Source organism: Embiotoca jacksoni, unplaced genomic scaffold, assembly GCF_022577435.1.
Source record: "Embiotoca jacksoni isolate LCO1_2020_lvr unplaced genomic scaffold, fEmbJac1.0.p SCAF_18, whole genome shotgun sequence".
NCBI classification, from domain to species: Eukaryota; Metazoa; Chordata; class Actinopteri; family Embiotocidae; genus Embiotoca; species Embiotoca jacksoni.
Window position 1 is genome coordinate 11,226,387 of NW_027185318.1, and position 19,921 is coordinate 11,246,307.

A 19,921-nucleotide genomic window follows, 5' to 3' on the forward strand; every position below is an offset into this window, starting at 1 on the left:
ATTAAATTCTTCAGCTTTCACCTAAAATCCACAAAGTCACCACTCGGTTACATAACAGGATTCATGAGGCGGCGGGCCGCGGTGTGTAACGTGATGAGCTGAACTCTCTCTGAACCGTTGGAACATTAACATGAAGATTTGTGGTCGCACTAATTGCAGCCACAAGTCATCTCTCCGAAAACACGGCGAGCCATAAAACATGTTGAAGAGCCTCCATGTTTACTGCAGCTGCAGAGCAAAGAGACGCAGCGGGGACGCGACGAGCCGCAGTACGAGACGGAGACACGAGGAAATGCAACGAGACACAAGACGCAAGACAACACGCCGTGCTAAAAAGACAAAATGATCAAACGCACGAGAAACATAACAAGACGAATCGAGACGGGACGCAAGACCACAAAACAAGACACAATTATCAATTATGAGTGGAGTTTTATTTTTGCTATTGCTTTTATTTAAGCATTTAATGCATCATTTCAACTGTTGCTGTTGGCAAATCTTTGCTATTTAGTACTTTTAGTTAACCATTTATTGCATTACTTTGGCTGACTAGCATTTTTAGCAAACCCTTCAATCTGTTATTTGAGCTGACTATTATTTTTGTTAACAATCCATTATTTTAAGTGACTATTTATTACTTTAAACTAACTTAATCCCTTATTTAAACACAATATTTATTACTTTGGGCGAACCCTTTAATCCACTACTACTTAGCTAAATATGTATTATTTTCAATCTAAGCATTTATTAATGAGGCTTTTTTTTGGTGAATCTTAGTTATTACTCTAAATGTTGTATTTATTACTGAAGCTCATTGTTTCGGTGTAGTTTTCCAGCTCCCCATCACCAGTGACTCATCGTCGACTTTGTCTAAATTCCAAACTGTCGGACAAACATGTATTAGCCCCGCTGTTGGTGTTGCTAAATAATGAGCGGACGGGTCAGACTGCACGGACTCTTGACAGAGCTGTGAGAAATGTGCAGATAAAAAAGATTTCATGCAGGAGGTCAGAAGCGTGAAGCAGCTTAACACACAAACACTGAGATACCTTGTGATCGAGCTGAGCAGCAGGGAGGAGGTTATTACTGGACGCCAACTGGGACAAAACCCACAGCTCCAGGCTGTCGGGATTCAGGATTTTGAGGTCAGAGGAAAACAGATGAACCCCGAACAAAGAAACATTATATGGTAAAGTCAACATTTAATGAAGCATAAAAAGGTTAGGCATCATTATTGGCATACAGATACATTATATATACACACACACACACACACATCAGTAACAGTCATTTACAGTTGCATATGTGAACATTTACAAGAGTAAAGTTGGATACGGTTCGATCAGTGTTCGCGGTTAAAACTCAGGAGGAGTCAAGTTTTCACTTTTTGCTTGAAGGTTTCTGGCTGGTAAATTACTCAAAGCCGTAGTCTATATTTAAATACAAACTGTTTCAACACCAGCAAAAACCTCAAAGTCATAGAAAACCTAAAATAGATCAACAGAAAGACCGCATGTGACAGCTGTTAAAGGAGCTTTCTGTGGCGTTTTAAAGCTTCGGTGGAGCTATTTATATCTGGAACGTGTAAACTCTGGAGCAGAACAGATGAAGAACAATGAATTTAAAGAGGTTCGAGTACGCCGTAACTTTAAGGCTGCTCATCAAACTCCACCGATGTTTCTGGGTATCAGTAAAACTCCTACAATTAAATGCGAGGGCGTTTTCACACCTCAAAGTCCAAACAAAGGCCCATGTTTTTGTTACACATTTGATCCGGTTAGTTTTGGTTTCATACTGCAATTTTGCAAGCGCACTAAAGTATATTGCATGACATACCTACGTGGGCTGCGTCTCCCCATACTTAACATTGATTAGTTTGTAGATTTGATATTGGCATGCTGTCAATTCAGCCTGTAGCCTTAAAAACGAAAAAAAAAAAAAATAAAAGGAACAAAAATAATTGTATTGCCACTATACTAATAATAATAATAATAGTAATGTGATATTAGCAGCAGCACCAGCCTTAAGCAGAATTTGCTAAATGAACGTCATCGTTGTGCAAAAATGTTAATCTGCAAGCAATCCTGTGAGGTTTGGCAACATTTCTGAAGAGACCTGCAAGGCGACAACTACAATGACTGATCGGGCATTAACTACGGGATAATGACCGCCAAAGTGTATCGTTATACAAACTTAATGACGTGAAAGACAGAAAAAGCAAACCAAACGTTAGTCAGGTTTTGGTGTAAAGATGTAAATGCTGGTTAAATGGGTTATTGTGGCACCAGTATTGAGAGAGACACGTCAGACTTCTGATTAAATAGAGCATAAACTGCAGATCTGTACCACTCTGCCTCCACCAGCTGTCAGTCAGTTAGTACCATGTGCGGTTTCCTATATGTACCAAGCAAATATATTAGGTTTTAAATAACTTTCATCAAAAACAACAACTTAAATGAGGACCGTCTAAAAAAAAAAAAAGGAAAAAAAAAAAGAGAGAGAGAGAGAAGCATTTACAGACGTTTGGCGTGATGCGTCGGTGCGCGAAAGCGAAGAGCGAAGTTCTTGTGATAATAAATACAAAATAAGGCTACATACAAAACAGATTAACAGAGTTACGCCGTCCGTCTGTCCGTCCTGTCCACAGATGGTTTGTCTCAAAGTGCAGGAAATAAAGAGACTACTGCAGTGAAATTTGATCTAAACCCTCAAACCAACTTTGGCCAATTCGACTGTAGGAACTTTTTTCAAACCATTTGAGGAACCTTTGTTTTCACTGGTGGAACTGGGGTCAAAACGAACAGGAGAACATTTTATCTAAACAGTCCCTGCTCGGGGGGGAGGGGGGGAGGGGGGGGGAAGCAGTATTTTCCAAAAGTACAGGAACTTACAGAGAAGGGCTTGCAGCACTGTAGCGTGTTGTTGAATGATCGAGTACTTAATCAGTTTTCCAGCATTACAGTTGTCTTTGTTTTTTGTTTTTTTAAACTGGCAACTACAAACACTTAAATTTTCTTCACTGAATTTTGACAACAACAACAGATCACAATCAGATGGTGGACAAATTCAAGATCTCGAAGATCCAGTGGGGAATTTGAGATTTCTACCTTAATATTTAGTTAATGTCGTTGATGTTTGGTATTGTCGTGCGCAACAATTACAGCTTTCCTTCATATGTCATCGGACTAATTTATCTAATCTTCACAGCGCTTGAGGCCTTGATGGAAACACAGATAACAAACTGAAGGAACCTTTGGTCCCCTGGTGACTTCCTAGACATTAGTGCGGCAGAAACACAGGTTGAGGAACATTTGAAGAGCCTTCTTGACAACCCTGGAAAGAGAGAACCTCACGAACTCTCTGAGGAACCTGACTAAAGCCCCACTTCTACTGTGGACCAGAGGACACGGTCCAACAGCAACGCTAAAAGCCTCAGTATGCTTCAAACAAAGTTGTTGTCAGATCGTGACACGGCATTTTAAACCTCTGGTCTCACAGCAAATTCTCAACCCTTGAATTGTGAAAATGGGCAGAGATTGAAATTTGAGGGTCTTCCAGCAGAGACTGTCAGGAAGAACCCTTTGTTACCCCCGTATGTACGATTTTCTCATGTTGACATACAAAATCATGCCGAATTAACCGCCCAGTTAGCTCCGGGCAAATATTAGCAAGCTACAATATTCCTACACTGGAAAATGACCCAACTCCACTTTACTGAGAGGTGCACAAGTTAGTTTGTACTTCTAATTGCACACATTTGTTTTAGGATGTAGGGGCATCTACCATTTGGCTTTTAAGGTGCTTTCGTTGGTTTCTGGTAAGTAGGGCCCAACAACAAATCTTTGCCCCGGGGCTTCTCAAAAGGTTAATCCGGCCGTGAGCCAGAAACGGACTAAAACAGAAGGCCTTCAGTGTACAAACACTTTGCGTTTGTTTGAAGCAAACTGAATCCAGGTTAAAGTCAGTTGAGGGACTTTGTTGGGTCAGGAAACAGAGAGGGGCGTGAAGGAAGCCAATTAGATTGGCTGAATCCAAACTCCACATCTTTTCAAACGGTATGTTCCCAAAAAGCATCTTATGCTGCATTTGTGGGAAATTGGAAATAAGAAGCTTAGAATGTATATATTTGCTTGTTTGAACCGGAAACTTCTGCAGAGATAGTTTGATTCACATAAACGAAACCACTGATTTAAAACTGTTTTAAAGGTTTGCAGATTTCTTTAAGTGATACTCGTTTACCGTTTGGGCTGCCATGTTGATTTGTTTGATATCATGGACTGGTTTTTGGATGTTGAAACTTATAAGAGAGCGTACTACAGTGCCTTTGAAGTCCCTTTGAACAACCGAGTGCTGTACTACTTTAAACTGCTAGTTGCTTCCACAGATTCCCAAATTAAAAATTATAACTGCACATGAGCCATGTGACGGTACGTTTAAACAGGAAGCTGATGAGTGAATGTGGTTGCCAAGAATAAAGCTTGGTTTTTACCATTTTTAAAATTACAGGAAAGGCAACAGAGGAGAACCAGAGAGATTCCACACTTGAAGTCATGAGTACCACGACAAGGGTCATCCAGACAGGCCGGACTGGCTGTGTTTGAAGGCATCAAATGTACCTCCTGAATAAAAGCTAAAGAGTACCATTAAGAAAAAAGGCGTCACACATTCTTTAACAAAGTGAAATGACTGGTTTGGATTTGTAGTCCAGGCTGAAGAGGCTCGTGGCTGGTTGAAATGTCAGCGTTTAAAAGTGTTTGTTTTTTTCCTCTTGTTAAGTGTACCTTGCAGCACCCTGTCCTTCCCCAGTCTGTTTGTCCACTGGGTTCTCATGGGTAAGGCGACCAACAGATGTGGTTCTGGTCCGGTCTGGCCGGTCACACGGTGGTCATGAGTTTGAGCGAACCCGACCTGAACCTGAGGATCTTCTTCTTCAGGTTGTGAGACGCCTTGATCTTGACGAAGGCCTTCGCCTGAGCTGGAGTCATTTCCTGCCTTACCGCTCTGGACCCGGTTGCCCCTAACTGCCCCCAACCCCGGCTCATCCCGCCTGCTCCACCCCCAGCTCCACCTCCCCCACTCTCCTCAGTATCACTGGTGGTGGTGCTTTCCTCCACGTACTCCTCCTCGCTGGACTCGCTGTCTCCGAAGCAGTTTGTGGTATAGTTGGACCTCTCGTCCTCGCTGGTGTCCACGATAGTGGAGTGAAAGAGGGAGGCGCACTCGGCTGAGTACTCCGAGTCACTTCCTGCAATGTAAGAGTATGGGCTGCTCAGCTGCCCTCCGGATTGAGGGCAAACGTTGGCTGAAGAGTTGCTCAGTAGCTCCTTTCTCTGCCGACGCTGAGCACGCCTGAACGCCTCGTCGTACGGGACCTCCATGATCGCACGTAACCGCCGGTAGTCGTTCCGTTTGTACTTTGGTTTAGCGACGACCACAATCTGGTCGCGTCCATGGTGATGGTGGTGGTGGTGACCATGATGGTGGTAGTTACCACTGCAGTGGTGGTGGTTTCCATGGAGATGGTGCTTAGAAGCACCTGACCGCACACTGCTTAGTGTCGACGTGGCGTGTTTGTCCAGGACTCGGCCTTCAGGGATGGACGCAGGGAGGCGTTTCATTCTGGATGAAGCGCCTCGCTTGGAGGCCTTAATGTGGGCGGAGCCTGCCTCTTCCTGGAGCCGGTACTTTTTGGAGCTGGACCTTTCTCGGGATCGCTCACCTTTTCTCTCTGACAGAGGCTCATTGTGTTCAGAGGCCCGACTCGTCTTCAACGCCATGGTGCTCTTCACCTTGACAGCCTTGACGTTCCTGGTGCCACCCTTGCGGAGTTTGACGCTGTGCTGCTGGGTGGGGACGTGTCTGCCGTTAACCGTGGAGCTCCCCCCTTCTCCTCCTCCTCGTCCTTCGTCCTGACTCTGGGACCCCTGACTGGCAAGTTCCAGTGAGGACCTGTCCCCTGTCTCTGTTGGGCCTGTTTGGAGAGGACTGGAGCTGTTCTTGGGGGTACCCATCTGCGTTTTGACGATTGGATGTGAAATAAGGAGCAGCTCCGGGTCAGAGGGACAACTTGGCTGCTTGTTCTCTTTGGGGGAGGAGTTAGCTTTGGGAGTGCTCAGTTCCCTGAAGTCTTTTGGCAGCGTTGTGGTGGACACTGCAGAGTGAGGAAGAAGCCCTTTGGTCTTCTCTCTCAGGAGACTGTTGGTGCTTGTATTAATGTCCCAGTTGGTGACAGAAGAGCCGTTTTGGATGCTATAACTACGAGGAGAGTCAATGCCACCCGGGAAAACGTTTGGGGTCTCCTGCTCTTCAACTTTACTGTCCACAGACCACTGTCTCTGAGGACATGAGGTGGCAACACCTTCTGCTGATGTTCCCCAAGACGCCCTCAGAGTCCCAACACCAGGACCACAACTGGGACCAGACAGCTGCCTCACACAGAGACTGGCCTGCCTCAGGATGCTCTTTGAGGGGTCCGTGCTGATACTGGTCCTGGGTCTGCTGGACCTGACAGGCTGGGCCTTCCGCTGCAGCAGACTGTAGATGTAGCTGTCCAGTCGCTTATGGGGAGTAGTTTGGGAGGAAAAAGAAGAGGAGGAGGCGGGCCAGGAGGAGCTCTGAGCTACATGAGGAGCTGAAACAGAAGCAGAAAGAGGGAATGTTTCTGGTTTGAGGCCTTCAACACCGGCCTCATCTCTGCCGTGACCCCCATGACCCAATATCTGCACGAAGGCGGGGCTTTGGACGGACACGGCGTGCAGCGGACTTGGGTAGCGGTAGACGTCGCTGCTGTTTCGGGCCACCAGGTCACAGTGGTATTTCGACTGAGCGTCACTGGAAACCACCGAAGAGGCAGTGTCCGTGGCAGATGGGTGAGGAGCTGAGAGCGAGCGCCGGACCGTACCGGAGAAAGACGAGTCATCAAAAAGTCCTCCAACCAGCTCGTCATACTCCAAACAGCTGGCCAGCTCATCTGGAGACAGAAGGAATTTGACATTAGTAAGCAGATCCAGACGCAGCTGCAGAGTTGGGGCAGTTGTTATTTTAGGCATTTGGCTGACCGATACAGAGTGACTGTGAGGCAGACTGCTCAACACTTCACAGTTTCAAACATCGAGAATCTAAATGGATCCGAGTTCATTTCATGCTGCTGTGTTTCCTTAATGTCAGCAGCTGACAGGAAGTTGACTCTGACCAGAGCTGTTTCCAGGCCGTTCTGATTAAATGCTCTGCTGGGCGTGGTAATAACTGTTTGGTTCGGCTGTGGATTGGAGCGCTCGGGCATTAGTAAGTGGAAAATTCTGTTCAGCGGAGACCGTGTGTTGTGAAATGTTAACCCTCCACTGTCCCGGGATAGGAAATTAAATGATATACAGACCAGGACTTGGCAGGACACTCGTTTAGACGTCACTCTTTGGGGGCTCCTCAGGATTAAGAGCTCCATTTATTCCCCATTTAGCAGAATTTTTTTTTAGGTCAGTTTAGTGCTGAGTACAGAGCTGAAGCAGACGGGACAAACCAACTTAAACACAGTTTTTTTCTTATGACCGAGTAAATACACGAGACTGTTCTGGTACCAAAGCAGACACGATGGCCGACCAGCAGCTCGTTCGGTTTCTGTGCAGCGACATTGGACTGAGTTTATCTGCGATTATGGATGGAGGTTGCGGGACTGCGGAGAAAGCTTGAGCCGAGTCCACTTTGTAAAGCAAAGCTGGCTTTAGTAAAAAAAAAAAAAAAAAGCATTTTAATTTATTGCTACGCGTCCATCGGTGATGCACAAAAAAAAAAAAAATCGGCGGTCAAAGTCGCTCGCAAATATCAAACGTTTAAAAACATCCTTCAAACCGACTTAAGATCTCACTCTGCACGAGTTCTTCTTCAGACTTTTTAGTTTAGTTTTATTTTATTTTGTTCTTCATTTTTGCATGTTTTTACTTTGATGTATATATATAAAAAAAAAATGTATTACCATTTTCTTTTGTTCCTATTTTACCTTTTTTTGTTGTTGTTTTCTTTATTATCATTATTTGAATTTACGAGGGGTGATCAAAAATGATCTGTTGCGTGCACCGTGATTTGCTCACGAGGGTTATTGTTTCCTTCGGTTCAATGAGCATCACGCTGCTGCGCTGTGTTCAACAGGAACAGCCTCCAAACGTTTTGATCCACCCTTCTATTTTTAACATCGTTTACTCCGTTTCCTGTTTTGATATTATCATTATTTATCTTACTTTTCTCCCACAGAAATACCGTTTTTCGGCAATATCTTTCGATTTTTTTTTTTTTTTTTTTGTCATTCCAACACAGAGTTTTTATGCACAAATGGAAGTTTTAACATTCATACTAAAAGAAAGGTGGAGTCATATTCACACTTATGTAAACTCAGAAATAAAACAATTTACTCCCAACTGAATAAAGCATCATTACATGCAGCTCCATCAGAGCCCGTTAGAGCAGGAGAAACAGCTGGAACTCATAACATTAACGATGTGTCTGAGCACAGAGACATCAATAATGTTTTTCCTGCTGCGACACGTCAAGAATATCTGCAGAAAGAAAGGCCTGTTGTGACCGGGCTTCACGTCTGATTTTAGCGCTGTGATGCTCGCTTACACGATCCGTCCCCCCGGGGCTCGTATTTACACACAGGACAGAAAATACACAGCAGAACTAATTATAAAAAGAGGAAATGAAACCCGAGCAGACATCCAGACCGGTTGTGGACGTTCGGGGAAAAAGTGTTGGTCACGGGTGATGGTAGTTCGATCAGATACGTTGTCTGTGAATGTCTGTTGATACGTTCGGGATCAACAGTTTGTGTCAGAAGATGTGTTCAAAGAAAACGTATCCGGGCGGCGTGACGGGTCGTTCAAAGCGTCCTTGCCGTTGCAGTGGCTTGGGTGTGTTCACGCTTCTTATCAGGTGATGTTTAAGTGCCAAGTATGAACCGAGACTCGTCGCGGCGGCTGCAGCCAGAAACCCTGCGGCGGTCGCAGGGGTTTGTGGGGTTTAAAACAAAATGAGGCTCTCAGATTCCTGGTGGAGGTCAAAGGTCACTATGCCGAGCAACTGCGTTGATAATTCACAACGGTGGTTCCCAGCCTGTGTCATCAGACGTTTCCCCGGCCTGTCGGATACAAAACCTCCTCACCGAGACCTTGATTTTAAACTGCGATAAACGACAGAACTTTTAAAGTTTTAATAAAAAAAAAATTATTTGATAGCAATTTTGGTGAAATATGTTGGAGCAGCTGAGGTGAAAACTCCTAAATAAATAACCAAAAATCAGAATCTGCTGTGTGTGTGTGTGAGAAATCTGTCAGTGTGACGACAACTTACCGAGCAGCAGAAACCTTGGCACGGTAAAAATATGTTTTCATTGCCTCTCGGCTTATGAATTATAGTGATTCATTTCTAATTATGGAAACGTATCTACAGGCTACATACTTTATTGGACTTAATTTAACAGATCAAATATTCAGGAACGGTGAAATTAAACACCTTAAACCTGAGGACAGACGCAGTGGTGCGATAATTTCACTGCAGCCGATGAAGCTGCAGGTTTTTAAGAAACTCGGAGGAAGGACTCAGATTAACAGCTGCAGGCTACAAACGTAATTTCCGCTTCTGTTAACGTTTTGTTGAGACCCAGATTACACGGCCATCAGAAGCAGCTCTCTGATCAGCTCCACTAAAAACACCATCCGCTCTATTTGGATATACTGAAGCCTTGATTAAGCTGCAACGAGCACCCAGTCACTTTTCAAAATAAAACGCACAGGTGCAGACTCCCTCCTAATGGTACGTCACATCTTTGTCTGCAGCACAAACTAGAAAAACAACATTAAACACAAAACACAACCAAAAAAAAAATATATATAGAAGCACAAAAGTCAAAGACAAATGACCAAATCAGGTTTTAAAGATTTAACTGCACTGCTGTTGTTCAGGTGTATCTCTGTGGGCGGAGCTTCCTGCTGAGCCCACCCGGACGCTCGCCGACAGGGCGTCCAGGTGGGTCTCAGGAGGGTTCACAGCTTCCTGCGGACGGAGAGGTGGACCGGCCGCTCGTACCTGTGGACGGGAGACGTCCGTCAGCGTCAGCCGTCGAGCAGAAACACTCGCTGAAGACCGAGTTGGAGGAGTTGGAGAGAGATCCGGACACACCGTCGCTCAGCTCGTAGAAACCTGAGAGACACGAGAGCCGAGGAACTGTTAAGTCAAAATTTTTACTTTTTCTGTCAGAAAATGTTATTTCTTGTCCAGGAATTTTTTTCAAGATTTCCGGGCACCTGAGCTCGGCCGACTGTCGGTCTCCAGCTGGTCATGTGACGCCTCAGTGTCCAATCGCAGGTCGCTGATCTGTCGGTCCAACTCCTGTAACTGACTGATGAGGCCAGCGTCCCTCCTCCTCAGACAGTTCTGACAGAGAAGCATGAAAACAGTTAGATTTTTTTTATCAGCTCAGCTCATCAAGGAAATAAAGTCCAACATTTTTTACTGAGATTTGACCTATGAAGTCGAAAACATGTTTTGTTAAATTTTCACCGAAAAAAATTCACATCTTCTTCCTATCTGGTAATTTGAACTTTGTCTCAAATTTGCTGAAGTTCATTTTTCTATGTAATGTTTTTTTCATTTTGTCATAATTTGGAGTTAGTAAATAATTTGACTTTACATCTCAGAATTCAAACAAAATCAAAGTTGTGTCAATTCTGTGATGATATATTCTCCATTTTATAAGTTTGAGTCCTTATCTTTTTCTTCATTTTATTGTTGAGTCTTCATATAATATTTATTTTTATATTATAAATTTTTTGTTATAATTTTGACAAAGTCAGAGGTTTATCTGTTATAATTTGTTTATCTAGATTTTTTTATTTCAGCAATTTGACTTTATATGTAATTATTTTGAACTTTTATTGGAAAAATGTTAAACTTCATCTTCTAGTTTTTCTTGTAGTATTTTATCATGACCCTCTTTCTTTGTCCTCTTCGGAGGATGTGGGTTTCCATTTGGCCGTCGACCCGTCTGTTTCCTGTTTCAGAGTTCAGCTCGTTTGCCTCTGATGAAAATCTGTGAATCGCCTTTTCTCCAAACAAAAGTCGGACAGAGTCCTGATCCCAAAGGAGACTTTAATGGTCCTGCTGAGAAAACCAGACGGAACAAAAGCAGATTTCTTCAAAGTGTTCCACTTGATTTTAAACCAATAAATAAATTGGGATATTAAATGACTAAAAGTCGAGAGGGACAGTTGTGACCGGATCTCAGATCAGTTGGTGGTTTTACTTCAGTGAAAACAGATGACTAAAAACAAACAGTTCCTGCAGATTAAACTGTAAGAAGAGAAAAGTCCTTCATCCTGAGATCTGAAGAGGAGCACAGCAGTGGTTTGTTCTGGACCAGCTGATCACAGACTGGATCAGTTTGGTGCAGCGGCATCTGGTTCTGCTCGTTTGCATCCAAAACTGAACAAAAGTAAAAGCGAGAACGAAATTAATGAAAATAAACTGTTGGTGTGAAGAGACTGCACGTCTTTGCTGTGTCGGCACGGCTAGAAATAACCTCTTGAGGGGCCGCGGGGCAGAAAGGTACCACCGGGCCCCCATTGACCCCCCCTCCCCCTATCATTTCCACCAGAAATAAACACGTTCAGACCCAAAAAGTTGGTCCAACATGGCAACCAGAAAATACCAGGACAGGAAGTCTGGACCATGATGACATCATCAGGCAGTGTGTCTTTTTAAAAAGGGAAAACCAAGGAAAAGTTCTGTGACATCCTCAGCGTCAAGCTCCAGCTATACAATGTGATCCTCCATTTCGCTCCCTGCTCTGTTGCTATGGCGACGCATCAACTCAACTAAAAACGGGTCGAAATGCTTTCTTTGGAGCTGGAGACACTGAAGATCAGAGGTCACAGGGACGAGACCACAGATGAAGTTTTTGATCCTGATGATCTGAAGACTTTTTGCCTGAACAGATACTCTGATCTCAGATCTGCTGCTGACTCGTCTTCACTGTTCTTCGACTCTTTTAAAAGGACTCCCGTTATGTCCCCCTGTGAGGTTTTCACACCAAACTCTTATCAGACCGTCTCAAGGAGGCCGGTTTGAATCTGAAGCAGTCCCACTGCTCGGTTTCCAGCAGTTATCTCGAAGGTTTTTGATCTCAGCTGAGAGGAAATCAGATTCAATCATCCTGGAATCAGATACGAGAACATAAGAGACGGAGTGTGTTGAACAGGAAGCGGCTCGTATTTCAGGGTTTTCAGATGAATTCGAGGACAAATGCTGCAGATTGTGTCGCTGTGATTTTAAGACAATGCCGTTTGTAAATGCATTTTATACCAAATTTTATACCAAACTCTTTAAAGATTTGTAAAACTTCCTTTGTCATTAACTAATTTGAAACGTGACAAAAAGAGGATGTTTCATATCTAAAACTGATGTTAACGCAGATGAAAATAATCACGTATTTTTGATAAGTAACTGATAAAACCACAAAGATTTGAAACTACAGAAACAGACTGACGTTCATAAAGATCAGCGGGATTCTCCTTTAAACAGTCTGCAGTGAGACTTGATGACACACACACACACACACACACACACACACACACACACACACACACACACACACAGTGAATCAGCCCAAGCCCCAGCCCCTCCCCCTCCTGACATGGAAAACATGCAGGTTATGCAGCACAGCTCTCAGGTCATGTGCTGCATTCCTGCGACTGAGCTGCTGCAGAGAAACAAAAACACACTGCTGCTGCCTGATTGTCAATACATGAATACCAATACATGAATACACATGAATACCATTACATAAATACCATTACATGAATACACATGAATACCAATACATGAATACACATGAATACCATTACATAAATACCATTACATAAATACCAATACATGAATACACATGAATACCATTACATGAATACCACTACGTGATCACTAATACCGGATCACCACAACATGATCCTTACTCGTGATCAATATTACCTGATCAGGCTCAAACACATATACGTGTAAACGTAAAGTTCTGTCATCACACACACATTTGTACGTTTGTGTGTGTGTTTAACGAGCAGCGTCTTCAAACTGTCCCCGACTCTCCTCCAGTTGTTTTGTTCTGTCAATCAACCAGCTGACAGCCGGCCTTAAGGGCCCCACCCACCGACCCTGCAGCTGAGCCCACGACAGGAAGTGAGTTCGCGCATATCCTGTGTGAACTGACTGCCTGCGCCCGTGTTTAAGTTTCTCGGCCTGACCTTTGACCTCCCGGTCCAGAAGAAAAGTCACAGCTCGGTCGCAGGTTAGTCAGCGGAACTGCAAGCCCCCCCCCCCCCCCCAAAAAAAAAAAAAAAAAGTTCCTCTACTCTCACGGAGCACGACCCCTCAGAGGAGGAAGGGTTTGAGGACAAAACCACAGGCCGCATATAAAGATTTGACTTCAGTCGTCTGTCGTGTTGTTTGAATGGAGGACCCTGTGAATGCCGATCTCGTGACTCTGAGCTGTCGCCTGTCTCTCAGGACACTGGGACTGTTTACCAGGTTAACCCTCTGAACCTCCTCATGGTGGAAACAGCACAATCATGGCTAGATGTAGAGAGAACTGAAACGCGTCTTTTGTGCAGAAGAACACAGTTATGATGTCATGAATCAGAGAGGAAGGAAAAGTTGAACTTCTTTGATGGTCTGAGTGTTTGTTCTCGTTTCCCCCTCCAGAGAAGCGGTTTAGAGACGCTCTTCGTCCTCTGAGACCACGACTAGAGAGCCTTCTTTTTATCGGACCAGGACCAGGACCAAGACCAAGACCAGGACCAGGACCAAGGCAAAGACCTGGACCAAGACCAAGACAAAGACCTGGACCACCCTCCCGAGTTTCCTGTGCAGACCGTGTTTGTGTTTCAGCTGCTCTGTCAGAGCTGAAAGTCGATCTGCAGAGTTTCCAGCAGCTCGCAGGAATCTCCATTTGTTACTGCTTCAAATGGGGTGGGGGAGGGAGGAGGGGGAAGGGGAGGAGGAAAAGGAGGAGGGGGGGGGTGCACTAATCTGCGCCAGATTCTGCAGAAACAACCGACACAGAAATCTGACCTGGAAACAGATTGTGGAAACACACGGTTCTGTCCTAAAGGTTTTGTCGACGACTCCAACCGGCAGATTGGAGATCAGATTCCCTTCAAAATGCACTCTGTGAAAACACGACGAGGAGCCGGAGTCTGCAAAACCTCAGTCCAGAAGAGACAAACAGCAGCCGAGCGAGCAGCGTCCACATTTTCCAGACTTTTAAAAACTGCACTTAAAACATCACGGGACTCCGTTCAGGGGACTCAAACAGATGAAGCTCAAACTCTTCCCTCACGAAGCTCCTCTCTCCTGCTGGACTTCACACCAGCTTCACTTCAAAGCTCTCACGTCGCCACGCAGACGTGCTAAAAGTTGCACTTGAACGCAGCACGGAAGACGACAGCTGACATTCAGCTGACGCTCCTGCGGGACAGGAAACACGTCGTCCGCAGAAATCAGAACAAATTCTGAGCCGAGAGTCTCTGCAGGACCTCTTCGAACCTTTGAGTGGATTTTAAACGTCACTCGGCTCCTTTTTAAAAAAAAAAATTGTTTTATTCTTCACTCATGTGAACGACTGAGATGATTGACACCCTGAACATCTTCAAGTTTGGAACGATAAATCGATTAGTCGATCGACACTAATTGACTCTTTTAATCTTAGTGTCACAATTTTTTGTCATTTCAACCACTGACAGTTTATAGTGAACATAATAAAAATGCGATGGATCAACACGTCCTTCCCTCATGTTTTCTGTCTCTTAATGACTTCACACGCAAAAGAACCCAAAAACATAAGTAATTTGGTAAAATAACTTAATCAAAACCAGATTTTTAGTCCCACTAAGACCACAGCCACAACATGGAGGATGAACAACTCGACAAGTTTCCAATTAACAACATTTTTTAGACCCAAATAACCTGAAGTGAACCCGACTATAAACCTACAAACAGACTTCACCCTGAAATGTACTGAAACATGTTTTTATCATCAGAAGGGAGTGAAGTCCCCACAACATCAGTAAAACAAGAACACATACACACACGCACCTCTTCTCTTCCTCTTAAACCTGGAATCACTGAAACTCCCAGCATCCTCTCTGAGCCGCAGGGGACGGACCATCAGACTGGAGGAGTTAATTTAAGTCAAACATAAAACCTTCTCCTCACTCCCCCACCAACAGACACACACACACACACACTGATTAAAACCGCCTGAGTTCATCATCCATGACATCATCGTCTTTATGGACGTCCAGACGTTTATTATCCGACATTAAAGACAAATTATTCATCAAAGAAAACAAGAACCGACGTTTGACTGAATCTGACTCCAAAACATGGAAACTAATGATGATCAGATTATTATCCTTCCTGTTTCACTGTATTTGAAACCCATCTCAACCTTTTCTCATAATTACAAAGAATACACACTCTTAATAATACTAAATAATAATTAAAAATCTCATAATTATGAGGAAGGTCTTAACTATGACCTCATATGATTTTCAAAAAACTACCTGTTACCAGAAACTTTTTAATCACTACAAGAAAAATGATCTCAGAATGAAAAACAACCTAATAATTACAATGAGAAATCATAAAGGAAAGAAAAAAAAAAAGATCTCAAATTACAAGAAAAAAAATGTGTTTTCATGAGTCTCATAATTATGAAAAATGATCTCATAACATAAATTATGACACGGTTACAAGAAAATGATCTGTTAACAATTACAAGCAAACGATCTCATCATCAAGAATTTTCATATTTACGAGAAGCACTGTAGCACCGATACGGAAAAACAGCTAACTCATAACCACAGCAACAAACCATCTAATAATCTCAGATAAGGTCTCCAATTATTTTCTTTCGAGATTATTTTTTTTTTTTTTAACCCCACAGCGAATTATAGTGAGGAGCTCCTCAGGGCTCTATTTTTGGTCCTTTACAATTTTTCATTGATGACTTAATAATAACCTGCTTGTGGTTTCTGTCTTCTCGTCTCTACTGTTATTTTCTGATGAAACTGTTTCCAGTTTCACGTGAATATTTTAGTTTATTGATTAAATACAAAACTGAGCCTTTTAAATGGAGGTCTATGGAATAAGACTGATTATTGTAATGTAGTTTTGGATTTCATGATTTTTAAGAAAATTCAAGTTCTGAACAATTGTATACGTTTATGTCAAATTATGTGATTTTATTGAACAATCTCCAAACATTTTCTACATCGTTAACATCAGTTTTCAGATCTTCATTCAGATTCAAGAATTTTAATTGATCAGTTTTCCATCTCGTAGCAGTAATCATAAATATGAGGCTTCGACTAATGATGAATTTTTATTACATATTAAAGTACTGACTATTTTGTTGATGAATCAATCTGCAGTTAAGAGATATAAAACATCAGATATCAGTTTCCTGAAGATCAAGTTAAAGACATGAAATGTTTTGTCTGATAAGAAAACCAGAGATGTTATTGTAAAAAGACACACAAAAAAAAGCAGCTGAAACTGGTGAATTGAAAAATGAAATACAGTCACCTACAAAGTCAGCTTTATACTAATTAATCAGATGCCATTCCGTTAATCGATAAATTGTTTTAGTGATCAAAACCCTCCACTCTCTGCTGTCAGTTTCTCCAAAATCTCAGATTTTATGTTTTTCTGTCACGATAAACTGATATTTTGAGGTTTAATGAGAAACAGGACACTTGAAGATTAGCCACTGCATTATTTTCTGAAGACTGATCAATCAATCAATAACAACTGAAAACAATGGATGTCTGCAGTTCTAACAGCCTCCAGGTGTCTTTTTTTTTTTTTTTACCTCCTACAGTCTGTCACATCAGACAGGCTGACCCCGCCCTTACCTCTGACCTCTGACCTCACACCTGAGTCATTCCGTCCCAGACTGTGGTCACACAAGTCAGAAGGTCATGAGACAGACAGGTCAGGACCTACCAGCTGTTTCCGGAGCAGCAGGATGTTCTCCTCCAGCAGCTTCTCCTCGGAGCTCAGCTGAGCCTCCCTCTGCCGTTCCTCCACCTCCTCCTCCCGGAGCTCAAGCGCGGCCCGGACCAGCACCTCCTGCCGCTGCCGCAGATACTCCAACTCGCCGAGTCCGGACACGGTGGCCTCCAGCCGCTCCCGGACTGAGCGCAGCCGCTCCGCAGCATCCACGTCCGCAGCCACTGCCTTGTCCCGGCCGCAGCGGCCGTCTGCGTCCCGCCTGCAGGGACCGGAGAGCAGCATCTCCTCCGGCAGCCGCCCCGCTGTGACCTCAGGGTCTCCGCAGCATCAGGGTGCGGAGAAGCTGCGGGACTGGAGGAGCATTGTGCGGAGAGCGGCGGGTCTGTTCGGGAACTCAGCCGCGGATCAGCTGAGAGGAAACACCTGGTGACACTCACCTGGATTAATCACCTGGTAAAGTGAACCCAGGAACATAAAGCGGGTCCCTGTCAGTAAGTGGATCCAGATCAGATCCTTTCCTCCGCAGCTTCCAGTATCAACCGGTGGTTTAACGGTCCTCCTGCAGGAAAACGAGTGAAATTATTCCGGTGAGTCGGTCCCGACTCCTGTCGAGTAGATGTCCAGGTACGTCCGAGCACGCTGCGAGGCAGCAGCGGTGAGAAGAGCCGTGAGAACAAAGCGGAGAGCCGGGGTGAACTCTGTCCTGCTGCCGCTCCTCCGGAGGCTCCGTCCACACTGACCCGAGGCTCAGCGAGGCTGTTGAACCCCGCCCCCTCCACGCTGTCTGACACACCCCTCAGAGTGACGTCAGCTGCATTGAAAATATGAGCTTCCTGTCATTACCTTCAAAATAAAAACATTTTGATGCTTTGTTTAATTTTGATGTTTTTATAGGCTACTTTCTTAAAACAGTATATGTTAATATTCGCACAGGTAATATTGATTATAGTTCTATAATTCTTAGAGTATTTATATGTTTTAAAGTAAAAAAAAAAATATATTTCTGTTCATTTTGTTTTCCCTCACCATTTTAAATAACATAACAGAACTCTGTTTCTTAATATCAGATCGGTCTTTATTGATCTCCACGAGGGAAATTCTAACTTTATCGCAACCTAAAAGTGGAAGAAAGGAGTGAAGTGCAACATAAAAACAAACTCTCAAAAATATATAGACCTATCAGAAACACAGAAATATGTAATAATACACACACTGTATATAGGGTAGAATATGGCAGTCACTTGAGATATCTATATAAATCAAAAAGGCGGAGAATGTTGGCACAAACAATGAGAGTTTTGACAAATGAGTGGCACCAAATTTACTTTATTTTGGAGGGCAAATTCTAAGTGCTTCCTGCCTGAGTCCCTTAATTGTTAATTTACCAGCTTGATGCTCCCCCTCAGATCCACCTCTTTTTTTCCCTTCTTTTTTTGAGTTTTCCCTCAAGTCCTAAAGCTCTGAGTTTTAGTAACATTATGAAGGGCTATTGTACTAACTAAATACAAAATAATATTGAATAACTGTGAAAACAAGACGTATCATTAAAGTCGTGCGTTTTATGTATTTATATGTAATTAAATAGAACACACTGTGAAAATATTGGTAGTTTTTTTACACAAGTTCTAAACAAAACTTTTGCAAAACAAAATGATTTGATGTTTTTCTTGACAGCAACATAATGTCAACTTCTCAAATTTGAAATACCAATTATATAGGGCGGCACGGTGGTGCAGTGGTTAGCATTGTCGCCTCACAGCAAAAAGGTTCCGGGTTCGAATCCGGTCCTGGGCCTTTCTGTGCAGAGTTTGCATGTTCTCTCCGGGTTCTCCGGCTTCCTCCCATCATCCAAAAACATGCACGTCAGGTTACCTGGCGCCGCGCTAGTGGCAGCCTGTTGCAGCAGCTCCCCCCTCAGAGCCCCCCTGCTGTAGCGAAGAAATTTCCCACTTTCCGTACATTTACAGCTTGAACTGATTTGCATTTTCAGTGTTTTTATATGTCATCGGTTCGACTAATCTTTATTGTTCTACATATAGAACAATCAGCTGGAAAAAAACAGCATGAACGGGTCTTCGTTTGGTTTCTGGGTCATTTCAGTCTCAGCAAGTGGAGTTGTGTAGCGTTTAATGAGGTCACATTTATTAGTATGTTAGTGAGGGGGGGAGGGGCTAATAGCAGAGCCACTTGTTGCTGCTGCTTAGGAACATGATGTAATAGTTTTTTAATGCTAAAAAATGTTGGTCTATTAATTCATGATGACTTCCCAGTGAAGTTTACTTAAACTTAATCAGCTGTTGACCAATCAGATGAGCCAACGCAATCAAAGACGCTGAGCCAAGGAAAAATGAACTGGAACCAAAATGGTGTAACTTGGTTCGTGTTTGAATGCTCAGCCTGAAGGTTTGAAGGGACAGCTCGAGTTGTCCACTGTCATTTGTGAGGTGGATTTAATTATGCTTGAAACGTTTACTAACAAAAAAATTTATAAATCAGGAAGTTAATCCAGATCGGATGTCGTAGGTCAGGAAACTCCGCGGTTACACAATCTCCCGCAGAGACCATTACTGCCTGCTGACTGTTTCATGTCACTGCGACTGTAGATACAAGAAAAGTACAATTAAAAACAAAGGTTCAGAAAGTCAAGAGGACGTTTCAGATTTCAGACGTTTGTTGACGAGCTGCAGTTTTTGAAGATTGTTTCTAAGTTTAACTTGCAGCTGGATGAACAGCTTCTGAAGCGGCAGATTTATTTCATTCATCGGCTGCTGTATTCATTTCACAGCAGCTGCTGAAGAATTGATCAAGCGGAGCCAAAGAAGCAGAACGACGCCGCTTTGTTTTACAGCTTCGACCTGCAGAGGGAAGA

The 19,921-nt window shown here is 43.5% G+C and overlaps 1 protein-coding gene across 1 annotated transcript; it reads right to left on the reverse strand.

The window, feature by feature from the left end:
* Positions 1 to 1,129: 1,129 nt before the first annotated feature.
* On the reverse strand, positions 1,130 to 17,775 carry dact1 (dishevelled-binding antagonist of beta-catenin 1). The gene is made up of 4 exons (XM_069152785.1): positions 17,044 to 17,775; positions 10,293 to 10,422; positions 10,075 to 10,188; positions 1,130 to 6,970 (listed from the first exon to the last, which is right to left on the reverse strand). The coding sequence occupies exons 1-4, from the start codon at positions 17,332 to 17,334 to the stop codon at positions 4,875 to 4,877; spliced, it is 2,631 nt and encodes an 876-aa protein (XP_069008886.1). The 5' UTR covers positions 17,335 to 17,775; the 3' UTR covers positions 1,130 to 4,874.
* Positions 17,776 to 19,921: the final 2,146 nt, after the last annotated feature.

What these genes read in the sequence shown, in the direction of transcription:
- dact1 (XM_069152785.1), bottom strand. Translation starts at nt 17,334, where the DNA reads ATGCTGCTCTCCGGTCCCTGCAGGCGGGACGCAGACGGCCGCTGCGGC. An exon ending in CGACAGTCGGCCGAGCTCAG is followed by an intron (nt 10,189 to 10,292) that starts GTGCCCGGAAAT and finishes CGTGTCTCTCAG; the next exon opens with GTTTCTACGAGCTGAGCGAC. An exon ending in CGGACGTCTCCCGTCCACAG is followed by an intron (nt 6,971 to 10,074) that starts GTACGAGCGGCC and finishes TTCTGTCTCCAG; the next exon opens with ATGAGCTGGCCAGCTGTTTG.